Genomic DNA, 19,879 nt, shown 5'->3' with positions numbered 1-19,879 from the left:
ATTGTAAGCACAAGAAAAAAAAAGGAGTTTTTAAGTATTCTGAACATAATTCAAAATATTAATATTAAAGAATAATCTAAAAATACAACCAGATAGAAAATGCTAAAACCTAGACTAAACCAAAGTTACTGTAACCAAACAAATCAATTTTCGAAAAAAAAAATAAAATAAAATAAAATAAAATTTTTGATACTAAATGACAAATACTATTAACTCCTTAAACAAGTTAAACAGACGAGTAGGAATGATCACTAATAATTATTTTCTAATTGAAAATTAAAACTATTTTTAATAATAAATTAAACTTTTTTTAGTTTAAAATAATTAAATTTATAAGAAAAACACACACTAAAAATACTTTGCTAAAAGGTTTTATTTCTAAATGCATATTTGTTTACATACATTGAATTATAACAAAAAAAAAATACATACAATACAAAAAAAAAAAGAAATACAAAAGAGTAAAATTGCCTCTGTTTCTTTTTTATAGACACGTTATGATACCAGGAACGTGTTTATGCATATATAAAAAAAACTTTGACAAAATATCCGACAAAATACTACATATAGTGTAATTAGTTTCAATGCACAATATTATTAAAACATAGCTGAGTAAACAGTAATGATCGACAAATTTTGTAAGAATTTTTGTTTAAAATTTAACTAGTATATTTAGTAAAACTTTTTGTTACCACGCATTTTATTGATTTTATTCATCAAAAACAGGAGTAAATGTTGAAACTTTGAAAACCATATAACATATTTATAATGACAGCTTTATTTCAAAGTAGTTTTTGTCAATTATATTTGTTTTAGTTGCAAAAAAATCACTACTTTCAATAAGTAAGGAAGCCTATCAATTGTGAAGTAGTTACTTACATACTTCAATAATTATTTACAATATTTGAAACATGTTACTGCGTTTATTGAGTGATATAGATAAATTTCACTATTTATTAATATTTATTTTTAATTACAACTTGTGAAATAAAACATTTTCTCACTGTGTAAATTCACTTATAAGTCTAAATTAGCATTCTAAGTTATTGCAGTTATTATAAAACAATTTAAATCTTGAACTTTACTGCTTTCAAAAAAATAAATATCTATTTGTAATCTGAAATTTTAGAACGAAAACACAACAAAAGTTTAAAAATTTAAAACCATATTGATTAGTTGAGAGGTCGTCAAACCTAATTAGCCTGCAAAAATTTTCAACTTAATGCTGTTTTAAAAACTAAGTATTAGATTAAAATAATAATAATAATCAAAAAATAGTTTTGTATAAGAAAATAAGTTTGTCTCCTTTTAAAATTGCATTTTATTTATTAAATTAACTTTTTAAACTTTTTAAGTACAAAATGCATCTAGATGTACTTATTTGTTGCTCAAATTTCTTTTTAATTACAAGTATAAGTACACGATTATATATCTTTCAAAAATATCTTATGACTTAACTTTCTTAGTTTGTTAATTGTTAATGGTTATGTATAAAAAGTGTTAATGCAACATTCGAAGTATTTATTATAACATGTCTAAGAAAAGAATGGTTTATTTAAAAGATTTTATTAAAGAAATTTTGCTACAAATAAAACGTAATTGACACAAAAAAATTTGTCAAAAAAAAGTTAATCGTTAAATCATTGCAAAAAGGTTCGTTAAGAAATATTTTCAATAGCCACTATATTTCTATACTAAATATAATGCTTAGAAAAGTTTCAACAGTAAGCTAGATGTTGTTATAATTATTAACTTTTCTTTGTATTTAAATTTGTATATTATTGTGTTGTGTTTAGTTAAGGAGCTTCAAAAACTTTAATATAATTGTGCTTTTAGTAAAACATTGGTTTGACCGTAACTAAATACAAATTCAATTAGAATAAATAAATATTGTTTTATTCATTTTTTAGCTTGTAATATCTTCTGGTATATGTTCTTTATTTATGTGCACTATTTTATATCAAACTTCTGATAGATTGAGCTTGTCTCACGGCATACGAGAGTCCAAGCTTCGGCTTCGTAGCCTTTCGCCAGTGTTTTCGAGGATGGTATTTTATATAAGACTAAGTTTAATTTTTTTTTTTAGCTTGATCACTTTTCTTTAAGCTGTAATGAAATTTACGCTTCTTTAACTTAATATATATAAACTATTATAACAAAAATATACTTTCAAAATAAAAACAGGATTTATATTTTGTGGAGATTTATTAAGGAGCATATTAAACAATTAGTACATCAAAATAACTAAATTCAAAACTTTAAACATGACGTAATTTGATTCTTATTTTATAATAGCAAACTAAAGTAATATACCAACGGACTACTACGATTAAAAATAAGCAGTGAGATGCATACATATGTTCGTAGCATATCAATAAAACACAAGAAATTTAGAAAAACTTTGTTAGGAAAACGGCTCGCAACTATATTTACGAAGTTTTGAAGACTCAAGGACTTGTTACGTAAAACAACTTCAGTACTACTAGGGGCTTTGATGCAGGAAAAAGATCATTTGATCTTTGAAGAAGTTGCCTGGTAGTTGAGTTCTGATCCATTTCCAGAAAGTAACCGGCATACGGGTAATACGAGTCATGATGGTTTGGATTCATTATGTACAATTTTGAACCTTCATAGCTCAAATTTGCTAAGCTCAGCTTGTTTTCATGCTTTGTTCTGAGATGACCGTCTAATGTCGGATCGCCCTCACAATTCGTAAATATTTCATCCGCTTGCGGCGTACAGGAGTATCTAGATGACATGAGCTCCCATTCATTGTTCACGTAAAAAATAAACAAAAAGTCAAGTTCAACCATGACTGGAGCAGTAACTGTTTTGAATTTATGCCTACATTGAAAAGTTTCATTATTTTTTAATAAATAATATTTACATGGTTATTACTAGGACTCTACCTTGAAATTTACTTATTAAAAATTTTATTTAAGACTAAATCATGGTAAAAGTTTAAAAAAAATATTTTTTAGCTTTCACAGGAATCTAATTTCAAATTTACTTTTTAAGTTACTTAATTGAAACATTATTTTAATATTTTGAACTTTAGGCAACTTTATGTTTGCGCATTTAAAAACTGTTATAACTAGTTTTGCTTTAATGGTTAATTGACTTAACATTTTCAATTTATCTTAACTTGAATTTATATTAAAGCTTGTAAATTTTGACTTCAAAGCTAAATTTATTAAGCATCTACTTATTACACAAATTTAAAAGTTTACTGGTCGATAAAAAAGAGCATAATGTAATTAAAAAACTAGTAGTATATAATTGGCTGAAACCTAGCAACTGAGATGTTACAATGGATAAATAAATAATACATAAGTATAAATAGTTTTTTTTTTAGATTTTTAACAACAGTTTCTATTGTGTAAAAAAGAAATTATAAAACAAGAGTATGAAAAATAAAAATTAGTATAAGTTTATGTTTGTTTTTATGTATTCTACATCAAAGGTATTGTTAAATACAGTTTTAAGCCTTAAAGTTAACTATAAACTGAAACTTAGTCATAAGAATTAAGTGATATATTAAAGTTTTAGTGAACATTATCTGAAATCGAAATTGATGGCTTCTTAATTATTAGTTAATTTAAAAAACGTAAGTAATTAATTAACAATTAAAAAAAAAGCGCACAAAGTGTCAAAGAAATAATCTTGACCATGAACGCAAATTAAGATTACTAATATATAAGCATCTTAGTAAAAACTAACTCCCAAATAAATAAAAACCACTTTAGTAAAAATAACAAAGATTAAAAATGAATAGTTAAAAAATGTATTGAAACTAAAAAATAATTTTATGCAAAAAAAATTAAACTATAACTATCAAATGAAACAATAAGACAAATAAAACTTTTTAATTAGTTGAATATTAATAAAAACTATTAGTTTTGAAAAAACGAAAAAAAAACGGTAACTTTAGCCCAAAAAAAAAAACGTCAGTGTACACACATACACAGAAACTTTGAAAATACACTTTAGTAATATGAAACCTTTTAACATTATAATTGTTTACTTTATCATCAAAAGGTTTTATCAACTTTATATTTTGTAGATAATAACAAATTATACAGTATCCTTCTTTTATTACATTTGTTATTGTATAACTTGTTATTATTATATATTCCAGTGAGCTTGTTTCGCAAGGATCTTTTGTTAAGAAACGCTTAAATTTATATTTTGAATAGTTGTTTTGTAGTTAGCTGTAAAGTACAAAAAATAACTTTTATTTTGATTAAGACTATCCAGTCGGAAAAAAAAAAAAAAACGGCTTTATTTTTTTCAATAAGAAAAACTTTATATTGCTATTTTTTAATTAAAGTTAGATTAAGTATATGACAATTTTTGATAAAAGGGTATAAAACTTGATTTAGTTCATAGTTTCAAACAATATTTACATTAAAACCAGTTTCATTATATAGTTAATACTTTTTGGATCTAGCTAACTTGTTGTATTTCAACTTATGATAAATAAATTAAACACAGCAGAAACGTTAAATTGATTTATTTTAGTAGCAAAATTTTTTCTTGCTAAACAAAAAAAAAAGGTTTTATTTTTGATTTTAAATATTGTTCAAGTACTAAAACACTTTATTAGGGTAGTAAGGAGCAATAACTATTAAGAGTTGAAAGAAAACACGATCTGAGGGACAATTTACAAGAGATTTGAAACTTGAATTAGATATTTTGAGGTTTTACTACCGATCTCCGAGTAGGTTGGCGATTTTTTTTTTCTACCGAGGGTCGTGGTAATGTAAATAACTTAAACCCTGGTGTAAAGAATAACAAGAAAGTTTAAGTACAGTGAAAAAAAATTAACATAAACAAAAATTTCATTTCCTTAATTTTTAACAACTTTTTTTATATGCAAAAAAGTTTTAATTACGATAAATAAATATTTAAAAAGTTTTTATACGCATTTAAGTTTTATATATCAGGTATTTTTTATAGTTGTTTATGAAATATCAGCGGTCACTGTTGATTGTTTGTATGTTTACTATACTTCACTCTCAATGTATGAATAAAAAACTCTGTTTTAGGAAAGCTTGTTAAAATTTTGAACACAAACGTAATTATTAAAATTTAAAAACTACTAACTAGTTAAAATTTATTTTGTATAAATATAGTAAAGAACTAATGCTTTTTAGTTTATCACTCTAATAATACAAAAAGTTTACTGTTAAAAAAAACTTAATAAAACCAAATCCGGAACATTCGAATTAAATAGTTTTGAATTGTCAACTAGGTACAAAAAACATTAAAACTGTTTAAACTTAAGTTTTTTTGTAACATAGTTTTTTAATTTAAATTGCAAAATCAAAATAGGACACACTTTGGAAATTCAACCCATTGCTGCATCTGATCCTTTTTAGTATAAAACCTAAAGTACTAAACCAAAATAAAGTTTTTGTTTTAAAACTGTTTTTATGTTCTTAATTGTTTTTCGGTCTAAAAAAGTGAAATAAAAACATTTTATTAAAATAAGTTGTAGTGTATAATTAGTTTAAGCGAATAAACTGATTTAACATAATAACTATTTAAACTTGATATAGTTAACAAAAAAAATCCACGTACACTACATATCCTGGGTTGCAGTTAAACATAGTTTCTTGATTGTACTTTAAAGGTTTTGACCAGTTAAAATCATAACGAACAACTGACAACAAGTTCTTAATTTAAGTTTGTAATATGCTTTTACACTCAACAGGTTAATATTATGGTGTTCGTAAGCTTATTTATTGGAAGTTTATACCACACATTAGTTTAAAACTGATAAGTTCTAGTAATTATAAACATTTTTAATACTATCAGGTTGGTTAAAATATTTTTTTTGATAGAAGTTTTAAAAGTTTTACTATCTTAATCAATAGAGTAGTAGTACTTCGTATGCATTTTTAAATAAAGCCAAATATTTTTTAACTGTATGAAAATTATAAAGTTCTTAAACTGCTGTATTGATTTTTTTAAATAGAGCGAATGTTGTTGTACTTATTCATTAAAAAAAAACCTATATTTTTGTAGAGTTTTTGTCTTTTTTAAAAACTTATCTTTTAAGATAAAAGTAAAAGTTAAAAAAAAGTTTTTAGATCTATCTATATTTTTATATGTTTTTTGGTTACAAAGTAATTTATGTTAAACTTTTTTGCCCGATGTTTTGTGGCAACGGTAGAAAGTAAAAAATACTTTTTTTAAAACACGTAATAAGACATTTTATCAAATACTACACATTGTTACACATATGTAATTCCCCGTTGTCAAACTAATAATTCTAAGCTTGCTTGTTGTCACTAAATAGTTCAAGTATGAAAAGAAAGAAAAAGTTTGCACCTGTAGTTTCCAAAGTGAAAATTAAATCTTCAATTATAAATTCCTTAAAAAATAAGAAGAGCAATTTGTTTAAAAATGATAACTATACTGAAGTTTTGAAAGGTGAAGATAGTAATAATGTTTCAATTTTAAATAGTCAAAAAGAACTTGTAAAAAACACTGTTGTGTCAAAAAGTGACACACAACTCCAAAAAGATAACAGTTTTATTTCAAAAACATCTTTAAATGTAATATATGATGAAGTGAATAAGATACAACCATGTAATTTAATAGCAACATCCTTAAGTTCAATTCCAGAGCTTCAAAATGCTGAAACTTTAAGTTCAACTCTTCTAAACAACTTTAGAATTGAAAGTTTACCCAATGAAACAGCTCACCTAGGTAAATTACGATTAATTTTTATCTAAAACTATTAAAAAATACTTTTATTTATAAAAGTCTTAGCAAGAAAATTTTTCAAAAGTCTATCAATTTTTTTATTCTAATTGTCCTTAAAATAGTAGAAAATTAGTATTTATGTATATGAATAAAAGCTTTCAATTTGTATAATGTTTTAAGTTTATCTAATTTTGAAATAAGACACTGATGGTTTTCTACAAATATTAAAAGCTTATTGGTTTACAAATGGACATTGGATTTATGTTTTATACTTTGCTATTTTTTTTCATTAGAGTTTAATACTACTATGTTATAAGATGTAACATTATAAGGCGTTAAATCCTAGAGATCCTGATAAGCTAAGCTTATCAGAATATATACCACAGATGTTTTTGTATTAAAACTTTATTCCGACTAACAGTGTTTCACTGCTCTCAAATAAATTTAAGAACAGATCTACGGAGTCTATAAAATATTAACACACATTAGAAAAAAAGCATGTATAATTATGTATAGTATTTATGTGAGTAGTAACTCTAAACAAACTTTATGGTTTAAAAACAAAGTTTCGAATAAAAACATAAAAATATAAAATAGTCTACAAAAACTACAAATTTAATAAATGCATGTACTAACCTCAAACAAGCTCTAAGAATAGGCAAGTTTTTATAAAAGAAACATAAATTAAGTTGTGCAAAAATGTTACGTCATAATGAATTTAACAAATTAATCAATAAGTTTTCCTGCTAAAAACAAACTATGCAAAAATTTTTGTAAACATTTTGCTGCATAGTTTGTTTTTAAGCTGGAAAACTTATTGATTAGTTTGTTAAAATTATTATGACGTAACATTTCTGCACAACTTAATTTTTGTTTTATTTTAAAAAACTTGCCTATTCTTAGAGTTTTTTTGAGGTTAGTACTTGCATTTATTAAATTTGTAGTTTTTGTAGACAATTTTATATTTTTATGTTTTTATTCCAAAGTTTGTTTTTAAACCATAAAGTTTGTTTATAATTACTACTCACATAAATATTATACATGCTTTTTTTCTAATGCGTATTAATATTTGATAGACTCCGTAGATCTGTTCTTAAATTTATTTGAGAGCAGTGAAACGCCGTTAGTCAAAATAAAGTTTTAACACCAAAACATCTGTGGTACTACTATGTTATATAGTTATCAATTGATTAGAGGTTTTAAACTTTGAACAAATGAAATAAAAACTTATTTTAACCAAAAACAATTAAATGTATAAGTTGAGGTCATAGAAAGAGAAAGGAACTTACTTTATAATTCATTTCTTTTAAAATATTTTTAGTTTAAAAAAAAATTCATGCTTTAATTGTTTATAGTGTTTAAAGTAGTGTTTAAAGTTTTGAGGTATAAAGGTACTAAGTGAGAGAGTTTAATTATGTCCTTGTGGGTGAACTAAAAATACTATGCTAATCTATAGTTTTTAACAATTTAAGCAATCCATCTCAAACAATCTCAATACAGTTTTAATTAACAATACTATCATAGTTTTGAAGTTTTGAGTAAGATTATTTTTATTTAATAAATTCTTGTTGCATTTTTGATCATAGTTTTTTTTTTTTAAATGTTACAATAAAAATTATTCATAAATTACCAGGAACTTTTCCTAAGTATTTCAGACTAATTGCCTCAGAAATGAAGAAAAAAACAGATTTTTGTAATTTTTAGAAAATAGAAGACAATAAGAAACTATAGATTTTATTTTTATATTTTCGCATTAAAAATTTTAAACTTTACTAATTATATCTCAAAAAAAAAAAAACATTTTTATAATCTAAAAACTTACAGTTTGGCACCCCTTTAAGCACAGTATTACTTAACAGTTTTTTTTTGTGATAAGTAATCAGTTGTATTGTTTGTGGAGTAATAAATTGATAGAATGCCTTATTTAAAAAATCTAAATCAAACTGTTTGTTTGGTATTTAGTAATATCTAAGGTTGGTTCATTATTAAGGGGATGTGTTTTCTTTATAACTACTTGTAGAACTGTTGTAGTTTGTTTTATTCTAGATTTAAGAAAACTGCTAAAAAAGAACACTAAAGTATTAGAGATAACTATATTTCCATCAAGAGTTACCACCAGAATTCATATTTAAAACATTATCCTAACAAGTTCTTTTTTACATTTAACAAACTTTAGTGCTTTTAAATATTTAAAAAAATATATTTTTAGTTGTTAAATGGCCTACAGTATATAAGCAAAAGGAATAACCATAACTTTTAGTATAGTTTTAAATATAATCAGCAACATAGTACAAGAAACTGTAGTAAATCCATAGACCTATGAAAACTACAATAAACTAACTCACTTATTTTTATTTAAATTGTTCACAACTTAGTTTTACACTACATATAATATTTTTTAGTGAATGAAAAAAAGAAAATTAAATCTATTTATCAAAAAATGTACAAGTAAAATAAGTTAAATATAAAAATGATAACAAGTATAACTTTTAACAAAACCAACACCTTCAAATCTTACTATACTTTTTATTAAGTATATTTTTATATTAAATATGCATGACTTAATTACTACTACTTAAATTATTTAAACTAGATTTACCTAAAAACAATTGAAAAATTACTAGTTTTGTCAATTTAATGTTGTTAGGTGTTACTATATAAACTGAAAAAAAGTTTATTTTTGAATGAAAAGGCTTAACTTTCTTTGTTAAACAGGCATCCATGAATCAAATAGTGGATCACAGACTGAATCATGTGAAACAAATATTCAAACAGAATTAAACTGCAACTACAATGATTCTAGTCAACGTCAATTACACTACCAAGAAAATGACTATTCTGAAATAAATGATTTTAACACATTAAAAATGAATCTACCAAGTTCGTTCAACAGCAACTCTTTTTCTGGTCACTACAGTTCGAATTCGCCTTACTCTAGTTTTTTGAGCAGTAGTCCTTACCCTGAAAATGTTTACTACTCTCAAGCACATGGTGTTAGCTCGTTTTTTAACCATTCACTGCCTTATTATCAACCAACTTTTACTGACATGCTAAATTCTAATTCTGAGCCCTCACCTTTAGATATGGTGAATGCTGGACTATACTTTTATGATAATCGATTTCCATATCATAATAACCAATCTTCTTTTTTTAACTACAATTATCCACACATAAACAATTCTCAGTCTTTAAATCTAGCAGCTCCATCAAAGATACCTAAAAAACGTAGAAAAGTTGATATTAACAAAAAAGAAGCAGAATATCATTTTTTTAATATATTGGAGCAAATGAAGCGTAATAACAGTAATAAATGGCCAGACACAAATAAGGACCAGTTGACCTTGCTTAATTATCTATACATAAACCCACCAGAAGAAAGTGGTAAAGAGCTAGGATTAAAGAAAAAAGAGAATGATTTGAAAAATAAAAGTGTAAAAAGTCCTGAAAAGCCATTAGAAAAAAAAGTAGTTGAACAAACTTCATTATTAGCACCAAGACTCGAATTAGACTGTAGTGGAAACATTGTAGTTGTTGAAGAGCGGTTTGTATCTCCTGAAACCGAGTTAGAACTCACTTACCAAACAGAAGCTCCACCAGTTAATCAAAACAGCTTTAGAGTAAACCCTGTCAGTAAAAGGTGCAAATGGAGTAAATCTCAAACAGAAAAGTTTTATGAGGCTTTGCTGTGTTGTGGCTCAAACTTTAGCATGATGAGTGACATTATGAAGAGCCACACTGACAAAGAAATTAAAAGAAAGTACAAAAATGAGTGCAAGAAAAATCCTAAAATAATTGATGAATTAATCAGAAGGCACCTAAACAATGAAGGGGATCTAAAATTGTTTGATGCAGAGCTAGAAACAAGCAAAGAACAAAACCATGGTAAAAATATATCAAAAAGTTCAGACAGCACAAATATATCACTGTGAAATTTTTCTACCTCAAGCAAACTATAACTCTTCAAGTTAAAACTTTAGATTAATCAAAAATTGTTTTAATTGTGTTGTTTCCTTGTGCATTACTATTATGAAAAAATCAGTATGATATGCAACTGAGTCAATTTTGTTATACTTTTGTATCTTAAAATTAGGCTTATTACTATTTGCACTTCTCTAATATTTAAGTTGTCTGTGTTGTATATATTTATGCGTATTGTTTTTAGGTGTATACTGTTATTTTATTTTACGTAACGTTTAATCTGTAGTTTTCAACTAATGTATGAAAAATAATTAATTGAAACAAATTTAAAATATATAATGTTTCTTACATCTGTTTAATCACTTTTCATTCTTAAAATTAATAATCTAAGCTTATTTTTTAAAACTTTCTGTGCAATAGTTAGTTTTCTGATACTTAAATTGATATGATATTTTTTCTTTTTAATATCTAAACTACTTTTTAATAGAATTTAATTATGTTATACTGATTGTTGCATTGTTCATGCCAAGTTTTAGTTTATATTTAGTAGCAGTAAGTCATAACATTTCTTCATAACTAATATTTTTTGAAACTTAACTTTGTTTTGTTTGTTTTTACTTTACCTGCAATTAAATTCAAAATATTGCTTTTAAATTGATACTGCGTAGCATAAGTTATTAGTTTTATAGAGGTGCATTGAATTTTTTTTTAGTGTTATTGAGCAAAACTTCTCAACAAAAGTGTTTAAAAAACTTGGAAGGAAAATGCAAAGAATTTTTTTAAGTACGTACATGCATCTTTGAAATTTACAATGCTATAAACTTTAAGAAAAAAATCTTAGAGGTTAGATCTTATTTTATTTATAGCATTTTTATTTTGTTTTGAAGCTCTATATTCTAAAAGTTTTTAATTATAACATTATTTGGAACATAATACCAGATAGAACGAGTAGTAATTAAAAAGGGTTTATTGAAATTAATTTAAAAACATGGTTTAATTAAATTTTCAAAAGCATTTTCAAGAATTATAATTATTTTTTTTGTACTTAATTGTTTTTTATCATAGTATATAATTAAACTTCTATCTTATGTTGTTTAATTTTGAAGTTAGTATATAGTACTCTATACTTAGTAGGCAAAGTGGAACAAAGTAATAAAGCTTGCATGTACTTTTAGCATGGCTAAACTGTTAATCTTTTTATTAGCTTGAGCTTAACTCATTATTTTATGCTAATTTATATTTAGTTGATAGTGTATTTGACAATGTTTTTAAAATTATTTTTTCTAGGTCAACAAAATCTAACAATGGTGTAAACAAAAACGAGTGTATTTTGAAACAGAAGGATAAAGTATAAGTAAGTAGTTAATACATTTTTACTTAAACATTAAGATAAAAAAAATTTGACTGTGTTATAATTATTGAATCAGGTGTATAATTGAATTTTTAAAAAAATTGATAAATAAATTGTTCTAATCTAAAATGGGGAACCTACCATATATAGTGTTATAAAAAATTTGTAAAATAAAACTTTACAATACACCTTTAACCTTTTTATACTAAATGTAAAATACTTGAGCAAAATTTGCTATTAGGAGTAAGGTTTTTGTTTAGTAAATAAAAAGATACTGAAAAGTAAGTTATTTTATTTATAGCATGATTGACAAAATAAATTTTGTATTTTATAATAATTTAACTTATAATTTCATAAGATACTTTAAATTTACTATTGAACAGTTTATATAATTAAGTTTAAAAGCGTTCAAAGTCATAATAATTGATAAGCTTTTTTATTCTTTATAGTTATAAGGTTTAAAAGAAGCATTTTTTCATGTTTTTAATTGGTTACTCATATTAAAAATTTTTAAATTCAAATAAAAAAGTTAAAGTCCATATTTGAATAAAGAAATAATTTAAATAAATGATTTATTTGTGTGTAGTTTAAGAATGTAATATTATTTTAGTATAAATATTTTCGTCCTAGCTGAGTATTTCCCTACAACAAAAATGACATAATTAAAACCACTTGAAAATTTTGAAGTTAAACAACTTGAGCTAGCAACAATGGTGACAAATATCATAATTTTTTTAAACTTAATTGATTTTTGTATTAGTATAAATTTGAGTTTAAATAAAAAAAGTTTTAATTATACCATAATTACACGCGTTTTTTAAGTTTACAACAAACAAATTTTGATAGTTATCATTTCGTGTTAAAGATATTAAACTAAGTTTTTACTTAACTGCACTATCAATAGAAAAAAAAATAGACATAAAAAATGATAAAGTTAAGATGGAATAATTAAATTTATACCAATCATTATCTGTTTTTCTTTTTATAATATAAGTAAAATTAAAAAAACGTGTAGTTTGAAAACGAAGTGTTAAAAATATGATTTTTGTAAACTTTTACTATAATATTCTTCATCAAAATCCGATGATTGTTTTGAAATATTTAGACATTTTTTATAGGAAAAATGTAATTTATAATAAATCAATTTATGATTAATGATAGATGTTTAAATCCCAATTTTTGGTTGTTTTTATTTAATCTTTATAATATTAACTAGTATTGTATGTTTTGATTTTTAGAAAACAAACAAAATGATCTCAGCTACTTTATAGTTTGCAAAATAAAGTTTTGAAACAATAAGTATATTAACTAGTATGAAATCTTAAGTGTTGACTAACTTTAATTAAAAAAATATTGAACAGTTATAAAAAAATTCTACCCACACATAAAATAAACTTATTTATTAATTGATTTTTAATGTAATGAATGCTTGTAGAAAAGATTATAAAAATATTATAAGAAAAAAGTAAACAAACTCTGTATAAGAATGTACACTGAATTCTTTTGTTGCTTCATTAAACTTTTTTGCAGGTTTAACATTAAAAAAATATATTGAAAAAATAAAGGACCAACTGTTTCAGAAGCAGATATACTTTACATTAATATGCTAATTTTTAAATGTCAAAAAATTGTAACTCTTAAAAGTAAAGCTTCTATTGTTAAGGAAAAAAATGTCTTGTTAGTTCTGAAAATTTAACAATGAAGCTTTTTTAGATGATGTTCACAATTATAAGTTTAACTTTAGTATTAAATTAACTCTAATTGACACGTTTTTCATAGTACGTTTTTGTTGAACATGCTAAATTTCACAACTAGCCTAAACAGATTAAATTAATCAACAAAAAATAATTTTTTAGGAATTAAAAAATGCATTATTTTTTTTAATGAAAGTCAAATTGAAATTTATAAGATATTTAAAAGTAATTTTTCAAGCTGATCTAATAACTTTAAATTGTTTTGAAATCTTTCTGTTTTGAAATTTATTCTTTAATTCTGCTATTTTACCAAAATGCTTTTTTTATTTTGTTTAAAAATTATATTTTTAGTGGTTCTTACAATAGGTCAATAATAAAGATAAATATTGTTTTTATTGTTTGTTTGACTAATTGCAGATACAACAAAAAAGATTACTCTACGTCCTAGTTTAAATTTAAGACCTATAAAAGTAACACTTACTCTTTTAATAACTTTATTAAATTTAAATTTACGTATGGAATTATCGCTATTTTTGTTTTTAATCTGAAAAACAAAACCTTAACAAAAATGTAGACTTAAAGTTTAATGTAGTTTGAATATTCTAGATCAAAGTACTTATAACATTAGTTTAAAATAAAGAGGAGTTATCTGTAAGGGTATTTAATAGCTCTATATAATATCTTAATTAGTACTTACAAGGTTTAGTAAGTTTTTGAAACTGTTTTTTTATTAAATTTGTTTTTAGTTGTTTTTTTAAGTAAAAATCTAACAAAATAACTGGTGTGTTTTATTTTTTACATGTACTTAAATTACATATATTACATATAATTACATATAAATATACAGATAAACATAAATTAAGTTATCAATCGAAGTACTCTTAGTGTACTACAAAAAAGTTAAAACAATTGAAAAGCTTTTTAAAATGTTACATTTGTTTAAAAGAAACTAATATTTAGTACATTGTTTTAAATTTTTTTAAATTTAACGTTTAGTATACTATATGGTAATTTTTTATACATATAGCTAAAAACGTTTTAGCAGAGGTTTTATGTTATTAAATAGTATAGTAATTTTTTTATATTCAGATATAGATACTAAATATTTCTCTCTATAGGACTCAATAAATCGTGTGTATCAAAGTTGCTTAGTCTACAAGTTTACGTGTCCAGGTGATCTGAACAACCAATATTTTGGTGAGATTGAAAGACAACTTTTTGTAAGAATCAAAGAGAATGTGACTCCAACTAATAGTGCAGTATTTAAACATATTGAGAACTGTGCATATTGTACAAATTATAATGACATTTATAATTGTTTTGAAATCATTAAAACGTGCAGTTCTTATAATGATCTTTTATCTACAGAAGCTTTATTACTAATTAAAAAACTTCAAATAAATTTAAATAATCAGCTTGGTCCTGATAAAGGATCAATAGTAACTGTTAACATACTTAAATGATCCTTTTTTTATGGTTTTTTGTTTAAAAAATATATTTTTGTTAATTTCATATCGTTTTAATTAATTTTGTCTTTATTAAGTATTTATTTTCTATCTATATTATTTTTAACTAATCTGTGAGTGTTTAGTGTAAGTGAGTTCCGAAAGCTCTTAAATTTTATATAAAAGTTATAATGGAAAAAGTCGTCTGTCTTGCTATAAAATAGTATTTAATTATTTATATGATTTAGTTTTTATAATATTTAAATACTCCTACTTAGCTTCAACCTATAGTATCTTTTTTTTACAAAACTTGAATTATCTTCTAAATAAAAAAGCAAAATTAAGTTTCAGCGTCAAAGCAACTTTTTTAAATAGTTTTTTAATATGTCTTTTGTTATAGCTTATTGAACAACAAAAAAAAAAGAAGCTCAAAATATTTGGCCCTAGAACCTGGTGCACAAAGAACTTTTTGCTTATCAAGTCGAACACCACGGATACCTTTTAACGTCTTGTCCAGGACTTTTTTAATTTTTTTCAGATTTAATGCTTTTACTAAAATGTGAGCTTATTTTTAAGTAATATATTAATTAATTACGATTTTGAAACGAAATGTTCAAAACAAGTTTCTTAAAACTTTACTGTTATAAAAATATACTTTTGTGTTTACTTATTGCGATCGAAACAACAGATTTTATATTATTATATAAAACTGTATAAGCCTTCATACAATACTTTTTTTATACTTAAAATACTTTTACTTAAAATACTTTAAACATAATAATTGTCTTTAGAATGTGTTTGACTTAAATTTTGAAGAAAATAAAAATAGTTATTATAAAACTATTTTTTATGGATATTAAGTTGTAGTTTAGGCACAAGCTACTAAAGGTATTAAAAAAATTATAGAAAGTTATAAAGAACATTTAAACTATTTGAAAAAAAAATAATTAATATAAAACAGAGTTGCATCTTCTTGAAACCATTATGAAAATATCACAAGCGTATCTAGTTTAATGTGATTTAGCTAATGATAACAAGCAAGAAAAAAGATTATAAAATTTAATATTTACTATGTTAAAGTATGAAAATTAGGGCGTTTTGTACAAGAAAGTGTTCAAAATTAAATTAGAAACTAATTAAACTATTTACAAATAAACAGAAACCGAACATAAAATTAAGAAAATTTAAAAAACACTTTTTTTTTTATGGCTAAAGACGTAATTTAAATTCAAAAAGTTTCGAGTAAGCTTTAGCAATATAAGTTTTCGAATACAAAAAGAGTTGCTATAATGATACTAAAGTTACATGAGTTTCAAAAACTTAAGAAAATATACGAATTAAAACAACAATTGCAGATCAACAAAGTATTTATTTGTGTGTTTTTTTATGATTTTGTAGCTTCTTTATAGTTAACTAAAGAAGCATTAAAGATATATTTCTAATGAAATTATTGTAATTTATTATGTTTTCATTAGACTTATGTAGTCTAAAGGTTTTTTTAAACTTATTTTTAAATTTTAATAATGTAGATTTAAGTAGATTTTTCTTCTAAGGTAATATACTTTACGTGAATTTAAGTGTATAATATTAAGGATTTTATAAGAAATTAAGCTTAAAAATCAGCACGCATGAAACATAGGCAGCTACTAAGTGTTCAGGCTAAAGTTTATATTTAAACTGTAATATAAACTCTAATAAATTTTAACGAATCTAGAACTTTTTAAAGGTGACCCTCTGTACTCTGGGAGCATAACTCGCTCTCAAAAAAAACTCTAGACCTAACCAGCTCTTTAGATTACAAGCAACTGTTGAGGTTGCAGAGGTATAGAATTTTTTGTGCGGTAGATTTTTTTTTAATTACAAACACTTTAAATTGAGATACTGATTTTTTTGTTTTTAAATTTAGTAAGTAACACTATAGTTTTGTTCTCAAAAACAGTTAGTAGTTAAGTTTGTTGATTTAAGATATTTTATTTAAAGTTCACAGTTGTTGATTGTGAAAATAACTTTTTAGCTTTGCTTTTTTCTGTTTTAAGTTATGTTAATATTTTTAAAATTAGATGATTTTTAATAAAAGCCAAATAAATTTAAAAATTATAAACGCGAGCGATTTAATAAAAACAACGGCCAATATTTATAGAAAAAAATCACTAGTTTTAATAAGTTTATAGGTGCTTAGAAAAATTGATCTTATGTCATCTAAAACTTATTTATTTTTTGTTTGTACTTTTTATGATGAAAGTAGCGTCAAATTCTAATTTATAATTAAAAAAAAACATAAAACAAAGTTGGAAATAAAATTAATTAGTAGTGTAATAAAAATTTCTTCTTTTTTAATGTTTAAAACTAGTTTGAACAAACAAATTTTGTTTGCTTTGTTTTAGTTTGTACTTTGATTTTTCGATTAAAATTCAAACTTTTTTAAAATTTACCTCAGGTATAAAATAGGCTACTAACATTTTTACTATTCCAATCCTGAAAAGCGTAATGAACGTTACATTTTTTTGTTTTAATGAACAAAGTTCTTCAGATTGCAGAAAAATAATAAAATGTTAAAAAATGTATCGAACATTATTTATTTTTATAGTCAGTGAGAAAGACTTTATCATCTTTATAGACAGTGAGAAATCTAGAAAATTAAAACAATATGTTTTTAACATGGTAATATTTAACACTACTTTTAAAAGATTTGATTTTCTTTATAAATTTTCTTAAGAAAAATAAGCACAATTTTTATTAAGAGTATTAATTTTATAGTAAAGTGAGCAAAAAAAAATCACAGTCTTTTTTAAATTCAAATAACAACTGCTTCTATTTTTCAACCAACTTCACATAAATGCACGGAGCTCTTTAAAAGTAAGTACTGAAAGGAAAGAGTAGAAGGTCAAGCAGATGAATATGTGTATTTACTAAAATATAAGCCAAAATCATTATTAATTTATGACTAATTAAAAATATAATACAAATACATAATAATATTTTAGAACTCCGTGGAACTGTGTAAACTAGTTATAGGCAGAGAAACATATGTTAGTTGAGTAAAAAAAAGTACTGTGCAAATTATTGTTATTAATTCAACGAGACTTTCTTCATTGGGATCTTTATTAAGAAACGATTAGCTCGTAAACTTTAAATATTTTTATTTTAAGTATGTTTATAAAACATCATTAATTCTTTGATTGGATTTTTAAAAATTTAGACTCATTTTGAAAATTACTACTGTTTCATTTTTGTTTACAAGGCAAGTAATCTATATCAACCTTTTGCTGATAACAAATTGCTTTAAATTAGTTCAATCATAGTTTTTTGTATCTTAAGTAGTATTGTATGACCTAAAAAATGAACATTATTATTTTCTTTATAGAACGAATTTTAAACAAATTTTCCAAAAATAAGCATAAGTAGTTTAAATGTTAACAGAAATATTTTTTTTTGAAATTTAGTAAAATTCTGTATTTATGATAAAAGTCGCATAAAAACAAATACAAAACATTTTAACTAAAAGGATAAAAAAAAAAGTTTAGTCTGTTGTTAATTATGAAAATCAAAATAAAAAATGTTTTACACAACTTAATTTTTTGATAGATTCTTTTTCATAAACTAAGTGATAAAAAGAAGACTTTTCAAATGATTTATGGAGTTTTATACTTTTAATTTTAATAAACTAACAAAAATTTATTTACTTTATTAACTATTGTTGTGATGCTAATTAAGCTTTAAAGTTTTTCAAACTTAATTCAGATGATTACTTCTAATTCTTTGTTTACTTAAGTCTTTTGATTTTAATTCAGTTGATAACTGTTTTAGTTTTGAAAGCTGTATGACTGTTCTTAATATTATTTTCTAACAAAAGTAAATTACAAAAAGTTATTTAAAGAAATTAAGTTATAAATCTAACAACAATGAAGTCTTGATGTATCATGATTAGTTGGATAATGAGCTTAAACATCAAATCTCCTACATTAATTTTTTCAACTATAAAGTTGAATTTTTTTTTTTTTTAAATAAAAAGTATGAGGTTAAAAATCACTTTATATAACCAAAGACTAAATTAACAGCTTATATCTTATAGCTTACAAAAATGTCTTATGTTTTTTACAAAAAGGGTATGATATGTTAATTATTTTCATTTTTTCACTATGTTAGGTATTTTCAAAACACGGGTCAGAGTAACCATTGGTATTTAGAATTTTAGTTGACAAAAAAAGCTATGATTTCAAACTTTTTCAAAAACGTTTTTGAAATAATAGATTAGTCTCAAAAGATAAGAAATTAAATATTTCTTTCATTCAGGCATCAAATTATAATCTTCATAAATATGCAAAACTTTATTTCTGTAAAACTTAACTTTTTTTCTTTAAGGTTAGCTACTAACAATGTGTTTTTGTTATGTATGTACATATGTTCACTTGTACATCTATTTGTTTAATGTAAAGTCAAAATGTTTTATATGTGATTTAAATTTACATTTTTATAAACAAGCTTTACTTTCTAAAGTGAGTTTATTTCATAACCATTAGATAGAACTGTAATCTTTAAAATATAAAGTTTGTTACTTTATCATATACGTAGTATATTTAAATAACCTATGGTAAAAAAGAATAAAAAATAGTTTTATAAGATAATAATTTAGTTCAAAGAATATTTATGTGTACTTTAATTTAGTTTTGTAAAAACGTTTTGTCATTATGGACCTAAAACTAAACGCAAAAGAAAAGTTTAAATCTTCAAAAGTACAATCATTTACTACATTTGAT

At 23.4% G+C, this 19,879-nt stretch overlaps 1 protein-coding gene and 1 long non-coding RNA gene across 2 annotated transcripts; both read left to right on the top strand.

The window, feature by feature from the left end:
* The first annotated feature begins 6,330 nt into the window (after nucleotides 1-6,330).
* Nucleotides 6,331-10,711, top strand: LOC145834762 (uncharacterized). Its single transcript, XM_082942272.1, has 2 exons — nucleotides 6,331-6,717; nucleotides 9,430-10,711. The coding sequence occupies exon 2, from the start codon at nucleotides 9,582-9,584 to the stop codon at nucleotides 10,641-10,643; it is 1,062 nt and encodes a 353-aa protein (XP_082798398.1). The 5' UTR covers nucleotides 6,331-6,717; nucleotides 9,430-9,581; the 3' UTR covers nucleotides 10,644-10,711.
* A 634-nt stretch (nucleotides 10,712-11,345) lies between these two features.
* On the top strand, nucleotides 11,346-14,940 carry LOC145835180 (uncharacterized). The gene is made up of 3 exons (XR_014369837.1): nucleotides 11,346-11,475; nucleotides 11,920-11,986; nucleotides 14,796-14,940. It is a non-coding gene; the product is annotated as an uncharacterized LOC145835180 (long non-coding RNA).
* Nucleotides 14,941-19,879: the final 4,939 nt, after the last annotated feature.

Source organism: Thalia democratica, chromosome 4 (genome assembly GCF_965202585.1).
Source record: "Thalia democratica chromosome 4, ktThaDemo2.hap1.1, whole genome shotgun sequence".
Classification (NCBI taxonomy): domain Eukaryota; kingdom Metazoa; phylum Chordata; class Thaliacea; order Salpida; family Salpidae; genus Thalia; species Thalia democratica.
Note: the sequence above shows the minus strand (reverse complement) of the source record. Positions and strands in the feature narration are given on the sequence as shown.

Coding starts and splice junctions, on each gene's coding strand:
- LOC145834762 (XM_082942272.1), top strand. CDS start 9,582: ATGAATCTACCAAGTTCGTTCAACAGCAACTCTTTTTCTGGTCACTAC.